This window comes from Camelina sativa, chromosome 8 (assembly GCF_030686135.1).
Source record: "Camelina sativa cultivar CO46 ecotype springtype chromosome 8, ASM3068613v1".
NCBI classification, from domain to species: domain Eukaryota; kingdom Viridiplantae; phylum Streptophyta; class Magnoliopsida; order Brassicales; family Brassicaceae; genus Camelina; species Camelina sativa.
This window is the reverse complement of record NC_141887.1, coordinates 28,385,347-28,406,425: the sequence shown is the minus strand read 5'-3', so window position 1 is coordinate 28,406,425 and position 21,079 is coordinate 28,385,347. Positions and strand designations below refer to the sequence as shown.

The following is a 21,079-nucleotide window of genomic DNA, read 5'->3' as shown; positions in this document are numbered from 1 at the left end:
CATTTTGAAGGTCATTGTTGTTTGTTCATTAAAAAAAAAAACCAAAGAAGGTCGTTGTTAATTTGCTTTTAGTTTCTTTTTAGTTACCATTATTACTTGAACATCAATTATTTGTTTGCGTAATTTCAAATCTCACAAGAGAACCGGCCCACGAAATCCATAAAAGCCCAAACGTTAGTAATTAGGCCCTCAAAATCTATCAAAGCCCAAAAGTAAGTAATTTGTTTGATCATCTCCCTCTGCTCTGCTCTGCTATGCTCTGCTCCTCCACCGTCGCCGCCGGTGAACAATTCAATCGACAATTCGCTGAACTTTATAGCGATTCCATGGTTTTGCAGCTGAGAGTTCACTCTCTCTACAACCGTGGAATCTCCTTCCTTGTCTCTTCTTCCTTGAGGAATCTTAGTACGGCTTCTTCGCTTCTTTTGAACGCCGACCAAACCATTACAGAGCCGCTGGCGAAATCAGAGCTCGAAGCCCTAGTTCTCAAGCAATACTCCCATGGTAAGTTCTACAGTCTCGTTAAAAACGCTGTTGCTTTGCCTTCTGTTCTTCTCGCCGCCTCTCAGAACCTCTCTCTTGCCGCTAACTCTCACGGCTCCTCCGACGACTTAGCCTATCGCGTCTCCCGGAGATTCTCGATCGAAGAGATGGGGCGCGAGTTACGCGAAGGCAAGTTTGATATTCGTTCATCTTGCGTCGAGTTCATCTCCTCAAGTGAAAAGAGTGAGTCTCTTGTTCTCCCCAATCTAAAACTCAAAGTGTTGATCGAAGCTATTAGAATGGTACTTGAGATTGTGTACGATGATCGATTCGCTACGTTTTCGTATGGTGGACGTGTTGGTATGGGTAGGCATACAGCTATACGTTACCTGAAGAACTCAGTGGAGAATCCAAGGTGGTGGTTTCGTGTTTCCTTTGCTCGAGATGTGTTCCAAGAACGTAATGTGGATATACTGTGTGGCCTTGTTTCCGACAAGATCAACGATGTTTTGTTGATTGAGATGATAAAGAAGCTGTTTGAGTTTGGGATTCTGAAGATTGAACTTGGTGGATGTAATAGTGGAAAAGGTTTCCCACAAGAATGTGGATTGTGCTCGATCTTGATCAACGTTTACTTTGATGGACTTGACAAAGAAGTTCAAGATATGAGGCTAAAGATGAAAGTGAGGAATCCTCGTGTTGGTACGGGCGAGGAGGAATCAGTAGGTAATGTGTTGTTCTATAAGCCAGTAAATATGTATGCAGTTAGGTATTTAGATGAGATACTTGTGATAACATCGGGATCGAAGATGCTGACAATGGATTTGAAGAAGCGGATTTTAGATATTTTAGAACAGAGACTAGAGCTGAGAGTAGATAGGCTGAACACGTCGATTCATAGTGCAGTGTCAGAGAAGATTAACTTTTTAGGGATGTATCTTCAGGCTGTTCCACCTTCGGTTTTGCGCCCGCCTAAGTCTGAGAAGGCGGTTAGAGCAATGAAGAAATATCAGAGGCAGAAGGACGTTAGGAAGTTGGAGTTGAAAAACGCTAGGGAGAGGAATCGGAAGACACTGGGGCTGAAAATATTTAGACATGTCTTGAAGAAACTCAAGCAGGGCAATGGGTTCAAATTTGAGGGTGAGATAGAGAATGAGGTTAGGGATATATTCCAGAGATGGGGAGAGGAAGTCATGCAGGAATTTATGGGGTCCGTTGAAGAGCGCTGGAAATGGCATTGGCTGCTCGCTAGAGGAGATTTTCTCTCTTTGAGACATATACGAGAGAAATTACCACAAGACCTGATTGATGCTTATGATGAATTTCAGGAGCAGGTGGACAGACATTTGGCACCGACCGAAGCTAAAAAGGTACTAGAGGATGAGGAGAGGAGAGTTGCAGAAGAAGAGGAACAGAGATATGCTGAAAGCACAGTTGAGGATTTGACTAAGTTATGCATGAAGGTGTCAGCTCCGGAGGAACTTGTTAGAAAGGCTGGTAAGTTAGTTGGATTCACAAACAACATGGGACGGCCACGGCCTATCATTCACCTTACGAGTCTCGAGGATTCTGATATCATCAAATGGTATGCGGGTATAGGGCGTAAATGGCTTGATTTCTTCTGCTGTTGCCACAATTATAAGATGGTCAAAATCATTGTAAGTTATCATATGAGGTTTTCCTGTATTTTGACACTAGCAGAGAAGCACGGATCCACTAAGCGTGAAGCTATTAGACACTACACGAAAGATCTCAGAGTATCAGCAGATCTTGACGGGTGTGAAGAGGCGTATTTTCCACGGGAAAGAGAGGTTAAGATGATGGGAGACAAGAACCTTTCAGACCCGAAACCAGTGGATGGCCCACTCTCTTTGCTTTTGATCAGGCTCGCATCTGATGAGCCCTTGCATTCTTGTGCTGCAAATTTCTGTGAACGATCAGATACAATCGTCTACCGTGTACATCTACTGCAAAACCGCTTGCGTATCAACCCACTAGACGAAGAGAAATGGGTTCGTGGCATGGGAACAATTCACTCAGCTTTGAATCGGAAATGTCTCCCTTTGTGTTCCACTCACATCAGTGATTTATACTTGGGTAAAATAACTCTTCAGGATGTTGATGGTAGTTCATTCATCGATGTCAGGTGATAAGTGTTAAAATGGTCATTCCTGAGATGATGCGAAAACGCATGCCAAAAGTGTGTCGCAAACACATCTGTCTCGATATCATCTCTCTCAGTTGATGACCAAATCGATGAGAAATGCAAAATTTGATGATCATCAGCATCCACCTTAACTGTTGCTTACACATATGGAACATGTTTGTTCCTTTATGATCGTCAGTACGAGACTCGGCATTGTGATCTCATTTGATCTACCAGAAGTGGCTATGGATGATATTATGTGGTTGACTGGATGAATTTTTGACCAAAAAATAGAGATGCTCTTAGCTAGGATTAAGGGGTGTAAAGTCGGAATAAGTGTGAGATCTTCATCTTTTTCTATCTCTCTTCGAAGCTGAGCTTTTGTAAAGTCGCAAGGTTGATATAATGTAAATATTTTTGTCAAGATAAGGTTGAATTGAAATATCATTACTCATTAGTTTGTTTCTTTCTATATTCAACAAGATGACTAAGTTAGGGGCGCCTGGTTTTTTACGAGAGATTCTTGTTCTGCTTTCTTCTAAGACGACAGGCTTTGCTTCATGCATGCTTATGGTTTTACAATACGATTTAAAGTCGTGTTTGGTTAGTTGCTTTATTGGTAAGATCCCATTAGTCGGTGCTAAGATAAAACTGAAACCTCTCTCTCAGTTCCAATGCTTCAATAACACTGCTGCACTTTGTCTCTGTTGGTGCTTCGTCTAAGATTAGCATTACCATAAAATTTGGTTCTTTGTTCATTGCGCAGAAAACACAATGTCCAGTAACATTGTAATATCTATATTTCAAAGCTTCAAGACACTGAGGAGTCCGTTTCATCTTTGATGTGTTTTGGAGATTACCATCAAATTTAATGGTTCATAATAACTTGCAGGGTTTTCCAATGCCCACAAAGCAATGTCAACTAACAAACTATGAACTCTCGCATATTCAGATTGAGCCTCTTGGATTGGATGGTGATTCCTGCTTCCCTAGTCGCTGATCGATGAGAGAGCATATTGGTTGAAAGGGTGCGTTTTCTACCTACGGATGAGAGAGTCGGTTAGCCTTTACATTGAGTTGGGCTTTAATTTCGATTTGCCTTAACGTGATAACCCAAAATCTATTAGTCCCAAAATAATAGAAGCTTCCTCACTACGTAGTACGTTGGTAAAAAACCATAAAAACATGACGTTGCTTTGTTAACTCATCAGTCATCACATCACTTGCCACTTGGGTCTCGGGTCATTAAAAACATGACTTGGATTTTCAGTTTCATCGAAAATTATGTTAGTTCAACTATTTATTTGTTGGGCAAACATGTAATAGCGAGCTCGGAAAGCAGCCAAGTGTGCGTAGTAAGCTGGTGGCACAATTGACACTGCTTTCGTGCACCTTGCATACCTGCATAGTTTTATATTTCGTTTGGCGAGATCAGTTCAGACAGTTAAAAGATGTCAAACAGAAAATGTACAATGTTGTTGTTCCTTACGTGTAGCAAAGGTTGTTGGTTAGCGTTTGCAAGGCATCAGCTGAGAAACCGTTCTCGTCGTAAAGCACATGGTAATGCGCTGGCCTGCTTGTTCCCTATTACCATTCATACATTAGAAGAAACTTAATAATATAATTATGCAGAGACAACGATCTCATTAATTTGGGTCTAGATTCTTGGAAGCAATCAATACCTGTATACCAGCGTGGCTGTTCAAATAGAAGTCGAACTCATTTGGATGACAGATTTGAGTGTCAACCACAGTACCTAAGAAGAAATGAAAATATATTAAAGATTTGATCATCAAAAGAATTCAGATGATCGAGAAGAGGAGATCGTGGAAACCTGGGAGAATGTTGCCACTCCTATCACAATTCCCGTGTTGAGCAGGGAACAAACGAGTGTGGTGTCGTTTCTGGACTACCACAAAAGTGATACGAGGAGCATAATTCTTCTCGAGAGAGCTACAAGCATTGCGTATAGCATTCATCTCATGGAACAGAACCTGGTTAAATTGCCCTTCGCTTACCCCATCACTGCATAAAGAGAAACCAATTACAAAAACCTGGTCAGTTGCTCATAGACAGATTATTACATTCAAGGAGAGCCAAACATGGTCATGAGCAGATTATTACATTTCAAGGAAAATCACTTACCGGTAGAATATGATCCTCTGAGGTTTCCGGCCCGTAGCTTTTTTAAATTCTATGAAGTGTTCACTGAAATCACAAGTAACTGTCCCTTTTAATTGATCTTGTCAAAAACAATAGAAAACAGAACAAAAAGTTGTAGATAATTTGTTCTTACCTTATTAAACCAGCGTGGACTGGCCCTCGCTGGGGATCCTCTACTACCTTATACAGGTCCTGAATGATTTCTTCCCTATGAGCCTGAGCAGAAACCAATCCTCGGTATTTTGTTATTTCAGGCCAGTCCATAGAGGCCACAACCTGTAGTTTAAAGAAGAGAATTACCTTTTTCTGATGAATCAGTTATGAAATGATACACAAGTAATATTAATCAAGATATACATACAGCGGCAATAGATGGACTCGAGTCTTCTCCAGGCTGCGGGTGAGTAACATCAGCACCCATGATTATGGTTGGGAGATCAGTAATAAGAGGTATGTTTCTTCTGATAGCATCATCAAGAACAGTGTTCCTTCCCCCAGTCTGTAATACAAAATAACCGTCTTACACCAACATATAAGTACAATTGAATGATTAAAACATTAAACAATAAGAAGCATAGATGACTAAACCTTGACATTGATCTTCAATGCGACATTTTCCATGTACTGCTTACTGAATTTACAAACTTGGCTTGGTTTACAACACTGAGAGACGATCCCCAATTCTGTTTCACAGATCCTTTTGATTTTTCCTGCAGACAGAAAAAGAACTTCATGAACAGATTGTCGGAATAAACATACAGCAAATATAACCAATCATTTTCACAGACATACCATAATATCCAGTCACCTCAGGTAATATGACAATCAATAGTTGGAGATCAGGTGCCCTTTTGTGGATATCATAGAGAGCTTCCTCAATTCTTTCAGGCGAATCAGAGATGGGCCGAATAATAGGCTGTCTATTAAATTGCTGGTATACATATATATATATAAAACAGTTAGTAACTTTTCCAGTTTGACATTGTGACAAGAACCCAACAGCATGAGATAAGTCAGACTATTCCTTTGCTGACGCACATCCCAATCAGCTGGTTGCAGAAATCTTTCTGGTCAATCCCTGTAGCAAAAGCTACGCAAGTCCAAGACGCAACTGTTGCTCCATTAACCATTTTCTGTAGCACACATATATCACAGCCAAAGGAGGGTCAGAGATCCAAAATTTTAAAAACACACATTAAACCACAATAGAAGCATTAAGTACAATCTTCATCACCAACTTTTTCTTCCACATCCAAATCCAAAGCAGAGAAAATAAGATCTATCAAAACGAGAAAAACAGAAGTACATTTCGTAACTAGTTTCAAGTGCCTACAGAACTTTTTCTTCCCACATCCAAATCCCAAAGCAGAGACATAGAAGATTTATCAAAAGAGAAAAATAGAAGTATATTTCCTATCTAGCTTCAAGTGCCTACAAAAAGCAAAAAGCCTATGATAGTCAATTACAGTATTACCAAGTTCATCATGTTCCACTGTCCTAGCGATGGATTTATCATTTTTACTCTACCACTCTGATCATGGTACTTCAACTGTAAACAGAAACAACATCGTGATGAGCAACATTGATAAGAAAATGCAAAGTAATAACAAAAGTGTAGTCGGGAAAATCACCGATGGCGGAGGAAGTACACGAGCTCCAATCGAGGCCAGTTGGGAAGTCACTGACATCCCAAACTCCTTGCTCACACGATCATCGTTATATTTATTTTCCTCAACCAACTAATAACAGAAGAAAAACAGACGTGCAAGATTAAAGACTCCTTCTCCGATGGAAGAATTATTGTAAAAGTGATGCAAAGAGGATAAAACCTACCTGTTTGATTGAATTCTCTCTCTGTTCAGGTCGTTGGCAGGTAGCTCTTAGCAACGCCTTCACTTGCTTCTCATTGAGCCTTTTGGTGTATCTTTGCTTTTCAGCAATTTTACATAGCTGCAAGAACCAGAAACAACCAGATATATATTTAATGCATACAAGAAAATGATGGAGATAAAAGAGTAGATGACTAAATTAAAATCATACTTCCATGGGTATGTAGACAGGTCTTGCGTCACTCCCAGTTTGGATAGCAGGTAGAGACTGGTAACTCACCGTACGATTATATTTTTCAGCAAAATGTTGTATAACCGTCTTTTCTGATTTGTCCTCTAAAGTGAACCTGAAATTGTAAGTACAAAAAGTAACATCAGCTACTTTATAACCAAAGATCAAACACCTCTTTCAAGAAAAAGCACCGAACAAAGTTCAATGATTCTGCACTTGGTCAAGGCTCAATGAAGTAAGCGATCTTCACCTGAGCTGACTGATGGGACAGCTGGAAATCCCACTAATCTTGGCACTTTTTTTGTTATTCCAATGTACCAACGTAACTTTTAGTGTCCTCAAAACTTTCTTCACCTAGATACCAACATATGATTTTCAAGATACAAAGTATAAAAGGCATCCTCTTCAATAATATTAACAATTTAAATGAGGAGGAGTAAAGTCAGAGATGAACCTTAAGCCGATCTGAGTCCCTAAGTGGTCTGTTTAAGTTCCTTATATTCAGAAACTTGCTAATAAACTCTGTGACAAGAATCGGTTCATAGAATGATCTAGCTGAAACGTCTGCATCATAAGAAAATAACATAGCTATAATGCATCTCAAAATAATCTCCACTCAAAATCAAAAAACAAGTAGAATAATTGAAATCTCAACCAAAAAAAAAAGAAGAGTTTAATCAACAGCATAAACCCAGGAAAACATTTAACATGTTCTTACCGATATTAAGAGACAAGCCCATCTGAGTTAGCCTTAGACTTTGGAAATAACCTTTGCAGTAGTCAATACCATCTCCAAGCTCACCCGTACCAAAAACAGTGCTGAAGAAAGACCTCCCAACAGAGGCATACCTGCACAGAAGTAATACAGGGAATCATCTTAAGTCTATGCTCATAGCTTTTGTTAATACGGAAGTTTAATTAAGCAAATTCCAGATATTTCCTACTTTTGAGAGGGCGTATCCCTGAGAGCAACATCAAGAACTTGGATAACATCATAGGGAGCATCTCTTTGCTTCTGACACAGAAACTGTTGCAACTGATAAAGATCAGGTCTTGATGACGCCTTCTTTATAGCAACTTTAAACTGTCTGTCTCTCCTGCCAAATAGAGTCACAATGCCAAACAAAAAAAAAATGTAAATAAGCATTTTTTCTGAACAAAACAAACAAACAAACAAACCCATTTACGAAGAGTTTAAAAATGCATATTACCCAAAAGAAGCATCAGCCGTCAGATTCACAACAAACTCTTTCGATTCAAAAGGTAAAGCACCAGCAGTATACATGCTTTTCCTTCCATCATACGCAGGAGTCTTCCCTCCCAAGTGAGAATCTTTATATGTTTCAACCAAAACTTTCATCACGTTTCTGTTCACTGCCTTTGATATCACCTCAGGATTGATCGAAACCTGTAACCCAAAAACAAAAACAAAACAAAACTTTTAGCCGTACATCTCCATTCATAAAACAACAACGCTATATATATGACAAAAAAAAAACATATATGATTCGTAGTGATACTTACATCGTAGTGGTAGAGATCACGATCCGCAACTTGAACAAGGAAATGATTCGCACGGACAGTGATTCTATTCCCCATAGTACCAAGTCCTGGCCGTAATTGACGCGTCACCGCCTTCGACGACTCCGGTGGAAGCGTAGCCTCCGGTTTCGTCTCCGCCAGAGTAATATGAAGCTTCGACAGCGCCGCAGCAGCAGCGTAAGAAACCTCCGCAGTAGTAGTAACCTTGCTTCCCTCTTTAGACGAAGACGAAGCAACAGACACCGTCGTCTTCGATGAAGACGACGACACCGCGACCTCTCCCGGCAGTAACAGGAACTTGCGTCGCTGTCATATCTCCGGCTCCGACGTTACTACGACCTCTCCCCCGAGACACAGGAACACCACGGCCACGGTGAGCAGAAGACTGATCAGACGGAGAAGGAACACCACGGCTACCGTGAGCAGACGACTGGTCAGACCTCCGTCCTCCTCTGCCACCACGACCAGCGCCACCGTGAACTCCACGATTCGACATTGTGAAAAAAAAGCAGAAGAAACCTTACAGTAGAAGAAATCAAAAACTGAGAGAGAGAAAATGAGAATGGTTTGGACCAAACTCTATAATACCCTTGCAATCAAAAGTTTATTCATCAATACACTTATGTTTTCTAAGTACCCTTTGACAAAGTTTGACCAACATATACCCCTAAAAACATGTGGACCCCATCAATTTTTCTCCACCAATCGGGTTCCTTCTCTCTCTCCTCTCTCTCCCCTCTCTCTCCCGACCTCGTCCCCGCTCCCCCATTTTTGCTCCTCTCCCCCTTCCAATCGATACAAATCGAGTCCATAGAAATGATTTGATTCCAAACGAAAGCAAAAGATTGGGATTGAAGCAAACAGCAAAGCAAAGCAGAAGATTCAGGTGATATTCTTACATTTATTTACCAATGCAATTAGGGTTCTTGAGGTTCATCCTAAAGCAATTAGGATATATACCTTGAATGCTCATTCAATTTATTCTCATTTGTATTAGTGTCGAAATGGGTCGCATAGTAAGTGGATTGTAACACTTCATTCGAACTGAATCGTAAAAATATTCCGAAATAAATAGTGATTTTGTGGAGTCAATGTAGTACAACTGGTAGACTAGGTATAACTGATACGGGTACAACTGGTAATAGTTTGGTACAACTTAAACGGGTACAACTGATACAATTTTGGTACAACTTGGTAATACTATTTACACGACAGAGGTTCCAATGTGAGTTTTTTATTTTATTTCAGGCACAATGAATAATAATCGTCGGATAATCATCGTTTTTGATTACGGGGGATATTATGCAACAAGGGAAAATGAACTAAGATGGATTTCAAGAAAAAAAGTTCATCAATCTCTTAGAATGGAGACATCTATTGAAGAGGTCAGTTATTCTGCATTGGTGCAGAAAATATGCAGAAAGGCGAAGGTTGATGAAACTATGACTGAGCTGAAATTGAGTTACGTTCCCGAATCAGTGCATCCAAAGAGACCGATACACATACATGATGATGATGATCTGATGTGTTATTTGGAAATGAATCCAGATCAATTCCAAGTTTTGCATGTGGAAGTCGTGAATGATGTTGAAATAAATCAGGGGGATGAGCAAAGTCGAGGGACTGTAGGTTGTTCACTTAATGAGGAGTTGATTTCAAGTAGTAGAGCGACATATGAGAACACGATGTATGAAGGTGAGCCGTCTGAACGTTTTGAGATGATGGAGAATAGTGATGGGAACATGGTTCTTTATCAAGAACAGTCTCAAGAACGAGCAATAGCAGATAACTGTGATATGATTGAAGGTTCTGAGGTCACACCAGTTGTAAATCGTGAATGGGAAGATGGTTTGGATTTGACTTTACGTCAAGAATTTGAAAGCAAGCAAGCAGTTAAAGATTTAGTTGAAAAAGCTGCACACAAGAACTGTTTTGAGTTTGTTATTGTGAAGTCGGATACTATGTTGTTTGTGGTTAAATGCTGTGAATTTAAAAGGGGTTGCAAGTGGTCTTTACGAGCTGCGAGGAATGGGAATTCAGACAGTTTCTCGGTCAGAACTTACAACAAGACGCATACGTGCTTGAGGTCAGATACAAGTACAATGAGGAGAAAAAGGAGAGGCACACCACATTTAGTTGCATCAGTTTTGCGTGAAGATTACCCATGTTTGATAGACACTCCAACTCCCAAAAATCTCATCCCTTTGGTTCAATCAAGAGTTGGTGTTAAAGTGTCTTACTCGACCGCAAATAGAGGAAAAAAACTAGCTGCATATGATCTTCGCGGTACTCCAGAGGATAGTTTTAAGTTGGTGCATTGTTATATGCACATGCTGCAGACAATGAACCCAGGTACAATTTCATTTGTTGAATTGGATGAAGCACAGAGGTTTAAGTACTTGTTCTTCGCCTTGGGAGCGTGCATTGAAGGCTTCAAAGCTATGAGAAAGGTGATCATTGTTGATGCAACAAGTATTAAAAATGTCTATGGTGGAGTACTAATCGTGGCTACAGCTCAAGATCCGGATCATCACCATTATCCGATTGCATTTGGTGTAGTTGATGGTGAGAAAGATACAAGTTGGACCTGGTTTTTCAGCAAATTGAAATCAGTTGTACCAGATTGTCCTGAACTGGTCTTCTGTTCTGATAAAAATCGAAGCCTAATCAAGTCAATAAATACGGTGTACCCGTTATCTCATCATGGGTATTGTATTTATCATTTGTCCCAGAATGTTAAATTGAGCTGCAAAAACGTGAACAGGGATTTAGTTGCGACGAAGTTCATGGAATGTGCTAAGGCTTACACAGAGCCTGAGTTTGAGAAACTCTATGCTGATTTTATCAGAAGGTATCCAGCTGCAAGTACTTATCTTGATAATCATGTAGGACAGAACAAATGGGCTCGATGTTATTTTCCAGGAGCTAGATACAACATAGACACCACTAATACGGTTGAATCTATCAATGGTGTCTTTCGATTTGCAAGGGCATACCCGTTATTACCAATGATTGATGCGATTGTTAGTAAAGTGGCTGAATGGTTTAACAAATACATGAAGATATCCTTAGAGACTCCAAAAGAGCAGAAACTAGTCCCTTTTGTTGAGACACTGATGCACGCAAGGTGTTCTGAAGCAAAGCTCTTACCAGTGACTGAACTAAACAGCTATTTTCTGGAATACAGCGTGACTGGAGTTGATGGTAGTAGTTATGTGGTTGATCTGAGAAGGAAAACGTGCTACTGCAAACAATTTGATATTGACAGATATCCGTGTGTGCATGCAATTGTTGCTGCGATGGAAGCAGCAAGGAACGCTGGTAATGAGATCCAACTGCATGACTTGTGCAGTAAGTACTATTGGATGGAGCAGTGGACATTGGGGTATTCGAGGACGATATATCCAGTTCCTATCATGTCTATGTGGATGGTCCCTGACGATGTACGTGCTAAGATTGTTCTTCCTAAGTTTTATGTCACAAAAAGAGGAAGAAAACCAACAAAAAGGATTCCATCAGCCTGAGAACATGGACACAGGAAGAAGAAGAAAAATTCGAGTAGGAGCTGGTTTGATAGTGAGGGTTCTCAGACTTAGTTTCTTATTTGGAGAACTTAGTAAAACTTGTTTTTTCCTCGGTACAACTATTGTCATTTGTGTATGTTTGTTTTTGTGGATTATCTTGATAGACATGTTTGCTTATCTTTATGGGAAAACTTATTTCAGTTAAATTGTGATTATCTTCCTTAGGTTAGTTGAAAAAAATAATTATATATATTATTTATAATTAAAAATTGTAATTAAAATTTTATAATTAAAAATAATTAAAAAAAATCAAAATAACATAGTTATTATTTATAAATTTTCAAATAAAAGTAAATATGATATTTGTTAACAACAAAAATATTATATAACTAATTGAAAGAAAGAATTGTCATAACAATTTTCATCATATTCAAGGTTTACCATGAAACACCATATACTTTAAGGGTTCATTTGTGGTTGTAAACCACATATAATTACAAAAGTTTAGGAAATTATCTTTTCAAACATATGATCGAATGAACATGTGTAAATGTATCTCAATTAACCGTAAACCATGTGTGCAACTAAAATTATTGGGTTTTGACATGGTATAACTAAAAACAATAAAAAAATTCGGAATTGTACAACTTGTCAAGATCGGTACAATCTGAAAACTTGGAACAACTAGTGCATTTTGGCGGCTACACATGTGTAAATTGGCGGCTACACGTGTGTAAATTGGCGGCTACACGTGTTTTTTATGTGTCCCAAACAAAATTTCAATTTTTGAAAGATTAAAATTGAAGCCAAGTATGCTAGGGCGGGTTTGCGATTTCTGGATCAAAAAAAAAAATCATTTCTCTCCCTCTCTTGCGATTTCTGGGTTCCTATAAAAAAAATCATTTCTCTCCCTATCTTTCCTAGTTAGGGTTTGCGACTTCTGGGTCATCTCAAATCTTGAAATGAGCTACGATTCTGGAGCATCGAGGACCTCATGTGGCAATTCCTCTAATCGAGTAAGGTTTCCAGGCATCCAAAAAAAATGTCATTGTGGTTCGGCAGTAGTTGAGATAATCTCTCACTCGATCTCAAACCCTTGTCGTCGCTACTACCGTTGTGCGTATGCAGCCCAAAGAAAGGTAAATATATTCTAATATTCGTTGATAATCATGTACATTTATTTACCAATTTCTGTCTTATATGTAGCTTGTCAACGACACACATGTATTTAAATGGGTGGATGAGGCATTGGTGGATGAAGTACAACAATTAGATTTTCAAGTGGGTGTCCTCGAAGAAGAAGTTAGACAGCTGAAGATGGATAGGAGCAGAGATATGAAGAAAATTAAGCAGATCTGTTTTCTCGTTTTTTTTGGATGTCTTCTTGTGGTATGTCTCGGAAGATGGTACAACTAAGTAGAACTTGTTCTTGGAAGATGGTATAACTACGTAGTACTTTCTAATAGTACAACTAAGTAAAACTTGTTCTTTGTAATGGTATAACTAAGGATCGTTTGTCTGGTTCCATTTGACGATTGCCGATAATTTGTCTTGTTCTTGTGTGTTATTTTGTCTGCTTAAACACACAAAGAGTTCACATACTGCCGTTATTTTGTCTGCTTAAACACACAAAGAGTTCACATACTGACTTTAACATTCCAACCAAGTTGTACTTAAAAACATAGAGTTGTACTTAAAAAAACAGAGTTGTACCTAGTTAAACATTCCGAGTACTTAACAAAAAACATAAAAACAACCAAAGAGTTCACATACTGACTCATACAAGATTACATGCTCATTACTTTTTGGAGGGCTTCTGCCTTGTTATAATAGGACTCCTTACGACAACAGAAGGTCCCGTCCCCTTCTTACTTATAATCTTCACCTTTGTACCAAGTTGTTCTCCACTGGATCCTTCTCTTGTTCTCTTTTTTCTCTCGTATCTCACTAGATCCTTCTCCACTGGATCCTTCTTCATTGGATCCTTCTCCCTCTCGGCCTTCTCCCTCTCGGCCTTCTCCCTCTCGGCCTTCTCCTTCTCGGCCTTCTCCCTCTCGGCTTTCTCCCTCTCAGCCTTCTCTTTCTCCGCCTTCTCCTTTTCAGCCTTCTCCTTTTCGGCTTTCTCCCTCTCGGCCTTCTCCTTCTCGGCCTTCTCCTTCTCGGCCTTCTCCTTCTCGGCTTTCTCCTTCTCGACCTTCTCCTTCTCGGCCTTCTCCTCCTCTATAGCCTTCTCCTTCTCGGCCTTCTCCCTCTCGTCCTTCTCCTTCTCGGCATCCTCCTCCTCTATAGCCTCATTTGCACCAACTCCGTCACACTCATTTGCACCAAATTCCTCGCTTGGAAAAACTCCTTCTCCATTTCTTTCCCAGTTCACATATGTTTCCACCGATTTGATCCTAGCATCCATGTCATCAAATTTTTCGTTGATTTCCTTAAACCCCTTCTTCACCAGATCTTCTAGCTGCATCAAGCTAGCTCTTAGCTGAATCAAGCTACCTCCTACCATATCATTCTCCGAATTCGCATCATCCTTAGCCACATCATTCGGATCCACATCATCCGGATCCACATTCTCAATCACCGGATTTGCCTCAAATGATCGGGCGGCCACATCTAGGTTGTGAAGCTCTTCAAACCAAATTGACTTGTGCTTTTCAATTAAACGTTTGCTCCAACCATCAGCAACTGGATCATCCGCATCATCACAACCACCATCCTCATCTATGATCATGGCTAAAAGGCGTGCCTCCCGAGGAGTTGGAGTTAACATACTATCAATCTCCTGTCAAAATAAACAAACATAACATACTATCAATCTCCTATCAACCAATGTTACATAAATAATGAATCTGATAAGTAATTTACATAAATAATGAATATGAATAACTAACCTTAGTTGTACCAAGTTGGTCATATATTTCTTTCAAAGAAAAACCTTTCTTCTTACTTGCTTTAAACTTCATCTTGCACATCCGAGGACAGTTACGGTGTGCATGTGAATCAGAAACGTCTTCTCGGAAGGTGTTCTTTAGCACAGGAATTGCTTCAAACGCAAGAAGCTACACACAACACAAGAACATTCAATGTTTAGTTGGATCCAGTTATACTAAGTTGTACATTTTGAAAACTAGTAATTACCTCCAAAGGAATGATGAAACTAGGAAAGACCCACTGTGGACCCACAACTCCACCAAAGTGTCCCATCAAATGAAAGATGTCTTTCATGTTCTCATCAAATGCCATTCGACCCCAAGGGAATGTTCTACACAAATCAAGATCATCCACAGCTCTAAGAAAGAAAGGCTCCACAGAGGGTGCATTCTTTCCACCCTTTTTCTTCCCTATGATGACGCTAGATAAAAAATACAGTACGGCCATCTTCAAACGATCCTCTGAAGGTTTCTTCATCGAAAGTAGCTTCGCTTTGACATCTCCATATTGTATTATTTGTCCACCTTTAAATTGCTTCCGAGCAAAATTTAAACTGCCCAAACCATCCTTGAATTTTGGATACTGATGGCAATATAACCCAGAAATGATTGCCATTTCTCGGAGAGAATACCGGATGGGAGTCCCATTAACAATGAACCAGCATTCATTTTTCTTCTCCAAATGCGTTGTGCGAAGCAACAACATCCACATACCCATCAACTTATGATTCGAATCCTTAGGTATATGGAAGAAATGCTTGAACTGTGGGTGCCCTAAGAACCAATCCAACTCCTCTTCCTTAAGATGACCGCCTAATAAGTTTACCGCCTCTGAAATATAACACTTTCCAGACATCTTGAAAGGCTTCGTATACTGGGAGTAATCAAAGTACATACTCAAAGGTTGCATTACATCGGATTCATCCTCAGATTCCTGCAAGACACATATCTAGTTATACCAAGTTTTTCTAAGTTATACCAAGTTATACAGTTATACTTTTTAGAACGAATTCTTATACGGTTATACCAATATAGGGAGAGATACTTACCGATGAATCCTTATCATTTGACTTCTCAATTGAGTCCGTTTTATCGGAATCACGTTCTGATTCATCTCCACGAGTTGCTTCTTCTTCGAGATCTGCTGGGGGATTCGATTTTTCCACATAGCTTGGGTTCTTTGTACGAACCATTATGATTCTTCCACACATGCACACAAAAAACAACAACTAATTTCAACTTCAACTTCCACAAACCAAATTGAACATAATCTGATGAAACAAACGTTTTGAGGACTTTGTTTCATCAGAATTGAACATAATCTGATGAAACAAACGTTTGTTCCAAGCTTTTCCACAAACCAAATTGAACATAAAACAAACGCCCCAAAATCTGATGACTTTCAACGTTCTGAGGAATCAACACATGAAAAAAATCGACAAAACCCCAAAATTGAAAACCAAATTATCGAAAATCGAAACCCATATTACCCGATTTTGAAAAACAAATAACCCAAATTCGAAAAACCCCAACCTATTTCAACTTACCCAGAATCGAGTTATCCTTAGTTGCATTTGAGGGAGAAGAATAATTAACGGGAATAGAACGAGGGAGAGTGGAGTCGTGAATGAAGGAATTCGAAAAGTTGGGTAGTTAAAGGAGAGATCCGATTTCAACTGGATTGTCCGAATTTTGTGGGTTTGGATGGGTATAAGGTGGTTGGATCTGTAAATAACAGAAATGATATAGGTTTATTTGTCTTTAACCACATTTTTGATTAAAAAAAAAAATAGTTTGTTATTTTTGCAGGGGATATGAAAATAAACTTTTGATTGTAACGGTATACTAGATTTTGGTCCAAATGGTTTACTGTGTTTCGAGTGTGTTGAGAGAGTGGGACGACGTCTCCCGCTATTTATAGAAACTGCGAGTTAATAAAGACAAAATAATAAACAAGCGAAATTATTATTTTACCCTTATGGTTTCCCCCTCGTTTCTGACGATTTTACCCTTGCTGCTTTGCCTTCTCTTTATTTTTTAACCGTCCAGAAATATGTAATTGACTGTTTTACCCTTGTAGCTTGGTGACCACGTCCGTTCCTCGTAATTTCCTCGTTGGGTCGTCGTAATTTCCTCTGTTGTCTTTTTACATGAATTGGAGTCTGTATATGCTTTATTCCAGCTTTTTTTTTTTTGTATTTTACTTGAAGAACTTATATAATTCGTGACCTTTTTAATATAGACGAAAAGAAACATTTAACGATTTGTATTTTTTAGAAGTCCAAAGGAGATTTGTATTAGTGAATATTGAATCATAAAGATAAGTATCATCTCAGCTAAATTATGATTGATGATTTGATATATATATCTGACACATTCATAATATCCCTATTTAACTACACCACCATCACGTCAGCTTCTTACGGCAGTCAGATTCATCGGTTACGAGGTCTTGTTTTTTTTTTACTGATGTTAAAAGTTTTGGGATTAATGTTTGTCTTTTTCATTAATTTATACAACCCATGTCGTACGAATTAGCCTTTTTCTTTAGAGAGTTGTTTGTATTTGAATTATTATTTAAACAATTAGAATAGAAATAATTGTTATTACTGTATTATCTTTATGGATTTTAGTTTATTTGCATTGTGAGACTGCTTTATATTTACGCAAAGGACCGATTTGAAAATAAACAAACTGTTTGTTTGTTGTAACTATCTAAGTAATTTTGTGGGAAATTTTGTGGGAAATTTTAAGTAATTTTGTGGGAATTAAAAGTGTACGTAGAAGAACATGCTAATCCTTATTTATATTTGTCACCATTCTAAATTCTTATGTTATAAATGCATTTTTTTAGTTGGTGGAGTTTGACTAACGAGTAACGACTACGTACAACTTCTTTTAGCGTGTTTAAAATGGTAATGAAACAAAATTCAAAGATTATTGCTATTGATCCTGTTGCTTAGTAACATTTTGTGAGATGTGATTTATGAGATGTAACATCTATGGACATCATGAGTAATAATAATATAGAGTTGCACTGAGCTGTTAACCCATCTATGTATACATTTTTTTTTTTTTTTTTAAAGTCTTCGTTGCTTTTAGTTTTCAGACAAATGTAATTATAATCCTTAACAATGTACATCAATCTACATAAGTAGCTACCTAGTAGTTAGACAATTTGAAGAAACATTTTGTTGCTTTTAGAATAGTAACGAAAATATAGGGAGCGAATTATGTGAAAAGAAGAAGTTTCGAGGGACAATTTGCAAAAAAGACATGAAGGATCAAAATTGTGGTCACGTGTCCCTCACATGGTTTTGCCGACGGGAAAGGAAAAGTCGGAATTAATAATGTGAGAGATCTTCATCTTTGTTGTCTGTGCTGTGCGGTGTGGTGTCTCTCTTCTTTGCTTGCTTTGCTATCAGTTCAGTCACTCAAGAAAGATTCACATGAGTTTAGAAAGCAATCTATAAGATCCACCGAGAGAGAGAGAGAGAGAGTAGAAGAAGAGGAAAGGATTGATAAGATAAAGACCAATGGGAGGAGGTTATGTGTTGGGTTCGGCTAGATCGGGTCAGATGATAATGGTGGCTCTTGTTCTAATGGTTGGATCCTTTTACGCCGGCTCTATCTTCGGAAACAATTCACCTATTTACATCTCTCAACCTTCTTCTTCTTCTTCTTCTTCTTCTTCTTCTTTCAATTCTTCTTCTTCTCCACCATCACAATTTGGTTCGCTCCCTCTCTCTCCCTATGTGTCTTTTTCAAAGTCTGTAGCTTTTCTCTGTAACATTGTTAAAGTTCCTTGCTTTGTTTGATTTTTAGTTTCTAGAGCTAGATTGATTGAAACCCCATTAAGTTTCTCTTCTAGATCGAACGTTATAGCTCTCAAGTTTCTTCTTTGTCTTTTTCAGTTTCTGCTGGATTAGGGCATGAATCGATAATGCAACAGTTTTGTGATTGCAGGTCCATCGAATTTTGCTAACAAAATTGAGCTTACGTACCGGAGAAGTCCTGTTTCGATCCCTGAGAATGGTGTGAATGTGTGCCCTTTGGAGTTTAATGAGTATATCCCTTGCCACAATGTCACTTATGTTCAACAGCTTCTCCCAAGCCTTAATGTTTCCAGAAGAGAAGAGCTTGAGAGACACTGCCCGCCACTTGAACAGCGTCTGTTTTGTCTTGTGCCTCCGCCAAAGGATTATAAGATACCAATACGTTGGCCTACCAGTAGGGATTATGTATGGAGAAGCAATGTGAATCATACTCATCTTGCTCAAGTGAAAGGCGGGCAAAACTGGGTTCATGAACAAGGTCAGTTATGGTGGTTCCCTGGTGGTGGTACTCATTTCAAACATGGAGCTCCAGAATACATCCAAAGGTCTATTTGAATTTACCTCCTTTTTTTTGGATTGCTTTGGAATTCTATGCAGAAGAAGCTTAGAACGGGTTTTGTACCTATGCCTAATGCACTTCTCTGAACTATTGTATGTAACTTCAGGTTAGGAAACATGACTACAAACGAAACAGGGGACTTACGTTCAGCTGGGGTTGAGCAAGTTCTTGATGTTGGATGTGGAGTTGCTAGCTTTGCAGCTTATCTTCTTCCTTTAGGTATACAGACAATGTCCTTTGCTCCTAAAGATGGTCATGAAAACCAAATTCAGTTTGCGTTGGAGAGAGGAATCGGTGCAATGATCTCTGCCATAGCCACCAAACAAATGCCATATCCCGCAGCCTCATTTGATATGGTTCATTGTTCAAGATGTCGTGTTGATTGGCATGAAAATGGTACGTCTCTTGTGATGTTCTTTCTGTAAGCACCTAATGACAATAATAATTTGTGATTGATTCTGCAGATGGTATCTTGATTAAAGAGGTTAATCGTCTTCTCCGACCCAATGGATACTTTATTTATTCAGCGCCACCTGCTTACAGAAAGGATAAAGATTTCCCTATGATTTGGGATAAGTTGGTCAATCTAACAACCGCAATGTGCTGGAAGCTCATTTCTCGAAAGGTACAGACAGCAATATGGGTGAAAGAAGATGACGAGGCTTGCCTTAGAAAGAACGCAGAGCTAGAGCTTATAACTATTTGTGATGAGGCAGATGTTTCAAAAGCTTCATGGAAAGTTCCTCTCAGAGACTGTGTGGACGTTAGTGAAAACGTACAACAGAAACCTTCTTCTTCAGCTGAACGTCTATCGACATATCCGACAAGTCTAAGCAAAATAGGTATATTTCTTCTATTCAGTTCATTGTGGAAACGACATTATGTTCCATCTGGTTTCTTTAATTCATTTGGAAAAACTTTCTTTCTCAAGGCATCAGCGAAGAGGAGTTTACATTGGACACAAACTTCTGGAGAGAACAAGTGAATCGTTACTGGGAGTTAATGAATGTCAACAAGACTGAAGTGCGAAATGTGATGGACACAAACGCATACATTGGTGGATTTGCTGCAGCTATGAACTCATATCCCGTTTGGGTTATGAACGTTGTACCTGCTACGATGAACGATACCTTATCCGGAATTTACCAGAGGGGCTTAACCGGTGCATATCATGATTGGTAAGCAAATATGATCACTTTCTCAAAATTTAATCTTTTCTCACTTAACTTCAGAACCAATAGTAAAACTTGTGTTGTAATGTATTGGTAGGTGTGAGCCATTCTCAACATATCCCCGAACATATGATCTGCTACACGCGGACCATCTCTTGTCTCATTATAAAATCCACGGTGATGGTTGTTTACTAGAGGACATCATGCTTGAGATGGACCGCATCATACGCCCTCAGGTAATTCCACGCGGACCATCTCTTGTCTCATTATAAAACCTATGTCTGTGACTGGAGAAGTAGTTTGTAATACTGATTTCGAGGGTTTGCAGGGATTCATCATTATAAAAGACGAGGAATCGATCATCTCAAGAGTGCGAGACCTGGCTCCAAAATACCTTTGGGAAGTTGAAACACATGAGCTTCAAGACAGATACAAGAAGACTGAAACTGTTCTGTTTTGCAGAAAGAAATTTTGGGCAATCGTTTGAAAGAAACATCTATTTGTGTAGATGCATAGAATTTTTTTTTTTGTACTTCTCTTTGGTTATTTCAAGAGAAAGAAATTACAGAATTACGTCGTATGTTGTTATGTAATGTTTGTTCATTGATTGACCGTAATAGAGATGTCTCCTTGTACATGTATTTGTTTCGCCACACTCTTCAA

At 39.0% G+C, this 21,079-nt stretch overlaps 3 protein-coding genes and 2 pseudogenes across 6 annotated transcripts; 3 read left to right on the top strand and 2 right to left on the bottom strand.

Moving 5' to 3' along the window:
* The first annotated feature begins 214 nt into the window (after window positions 1-214).
* LOC104708719 (nuclear intron maturase 3, mitochondrial) lies at window positions 215-3,083 on the top strand. 2 transcript variants are annotated; one of them, XM_087460824.1, is made up of 2 exons: window positions 221-2,068; window positions 2,185-3,083. In XM_087460824.1, coding segments are annotated over exons 1-2 (1,815 nt in total). In that variant the 5' UTR covers window positions 221-254; the 3' UTR covers window positions 2,186-3,083. The 2 variants fall into 2 exon arrangements, with proteins under 2 accessions (XP_010423639.1, XP_087316950.1); XM_010425337.3 differs by having other exon boundaries at window positions 215-3,083.
* Window positions 3,084-3,786: 703 nt separating this feature from the next.
* LOC104708718 (protein argonaute 5-like) lies at window positions 3,787-8,988 on the bottom strand (annotated as a pseudogene). Its single transcript, XR_015563469.1, has 19 exons — window positions 8,378-8,988; window positions 8,065-8,261; window positions 7,798-7,950; window positions 7,572-7,702; window positions 7,308-7,417; window positions 7,104-7,207; window positions 6,833-6,968; window positions 6,626-6,742; window positions 6,424-6,531; window positions 6,267-6,341; window positions 5,812-5,925; window positions 5,585-5,723; window positions 5,381-5,502; window positions 5,154-5,291; window positions 4,926-5,068; window positions 4,464-4,837; window positions 4,312-4,385; window positions 4,119-4,213; window positions 3,787-4,030 (listed from the first exon to the last, which is right to left on the bottom strand). The product of XR_015563469.1 is annotated as a protein argonaute 5-like (transcript).
* An 821-nt stretch (window positions 8,989-9,809) lies between these two features.
* On the top strand, window positions 9,810-12,153 carry LOC147940563 (uncharacterized; annotated as a pseudogene).
* Window positions 12,154-13,568: 1,415 nt separating this feature from the next.
* On the bottom strand, window positions 13,569-16,736 carry LOC104708717 (uncharacterized protein At3g43530-like). 2 transcript variants are annotated; one of them, XM_087463256.1, is made up of 5 exons: window positions 16,397-16,736; window positions 15,899-16,049; window positions 15,058-15,783; window positions 14,811-14,978; window positions 13,569-14,701 (listed from the first exon to the last, which is right to left on the bottom strand). In XM_087463256.1, the coding sequence occupies exons 2-5, from the start codon at window positions 16,040-16,042 to the stop codon at window positions 13,718-13,720; spliced, it is 2,022 nt and encodes a 673-aa protein (XP_087319382.1). In that variant the 5' UTR covers window positions 16,043-16,049; window positions 16,397-16,736; the 3' UTR covers window positions 13,569-13,717. The 2 variants fall into 2 exon arrangements, with proteins under 2 accessions (XP_087319382.1, XP_087319383.1); XM_087463257.1 differs by lacking the exon at window positions 16,397-16,736 and having other exon boundaries at window positions 15,899-16,051.
* A 1,171-nt stretch (window positions 16,737-17,907) lies between these two features.
* On the top strand, window positions 17,908-21,053 carry LOC109124414 (putative methyltransferase PMT7). The gene is made up of 7 exons (XM_010425335.2): window positions 17,908-18,581; window positions 18,816-19,230; window positions 19,351-19,640; window positions 19,709-20,086; window positions 20,176-20,422; window positions 20,514-20,652; window positions 20,745-21,053. The coding sequence occupies exons 1-7, from the start codon at window positions 18,386-18,388 to the stop codon at window positions 20,901-20,903; spliced, it is 1,824 nt and encodes a 607-aa protein (XP_010423637.2). The 5' UTR covers window positions 17,908-18,385; the 3' UTR covers window positions 20,904-21,053.
* Window positions 21,054-21,079: the final 26 nt, after the last annotated feature.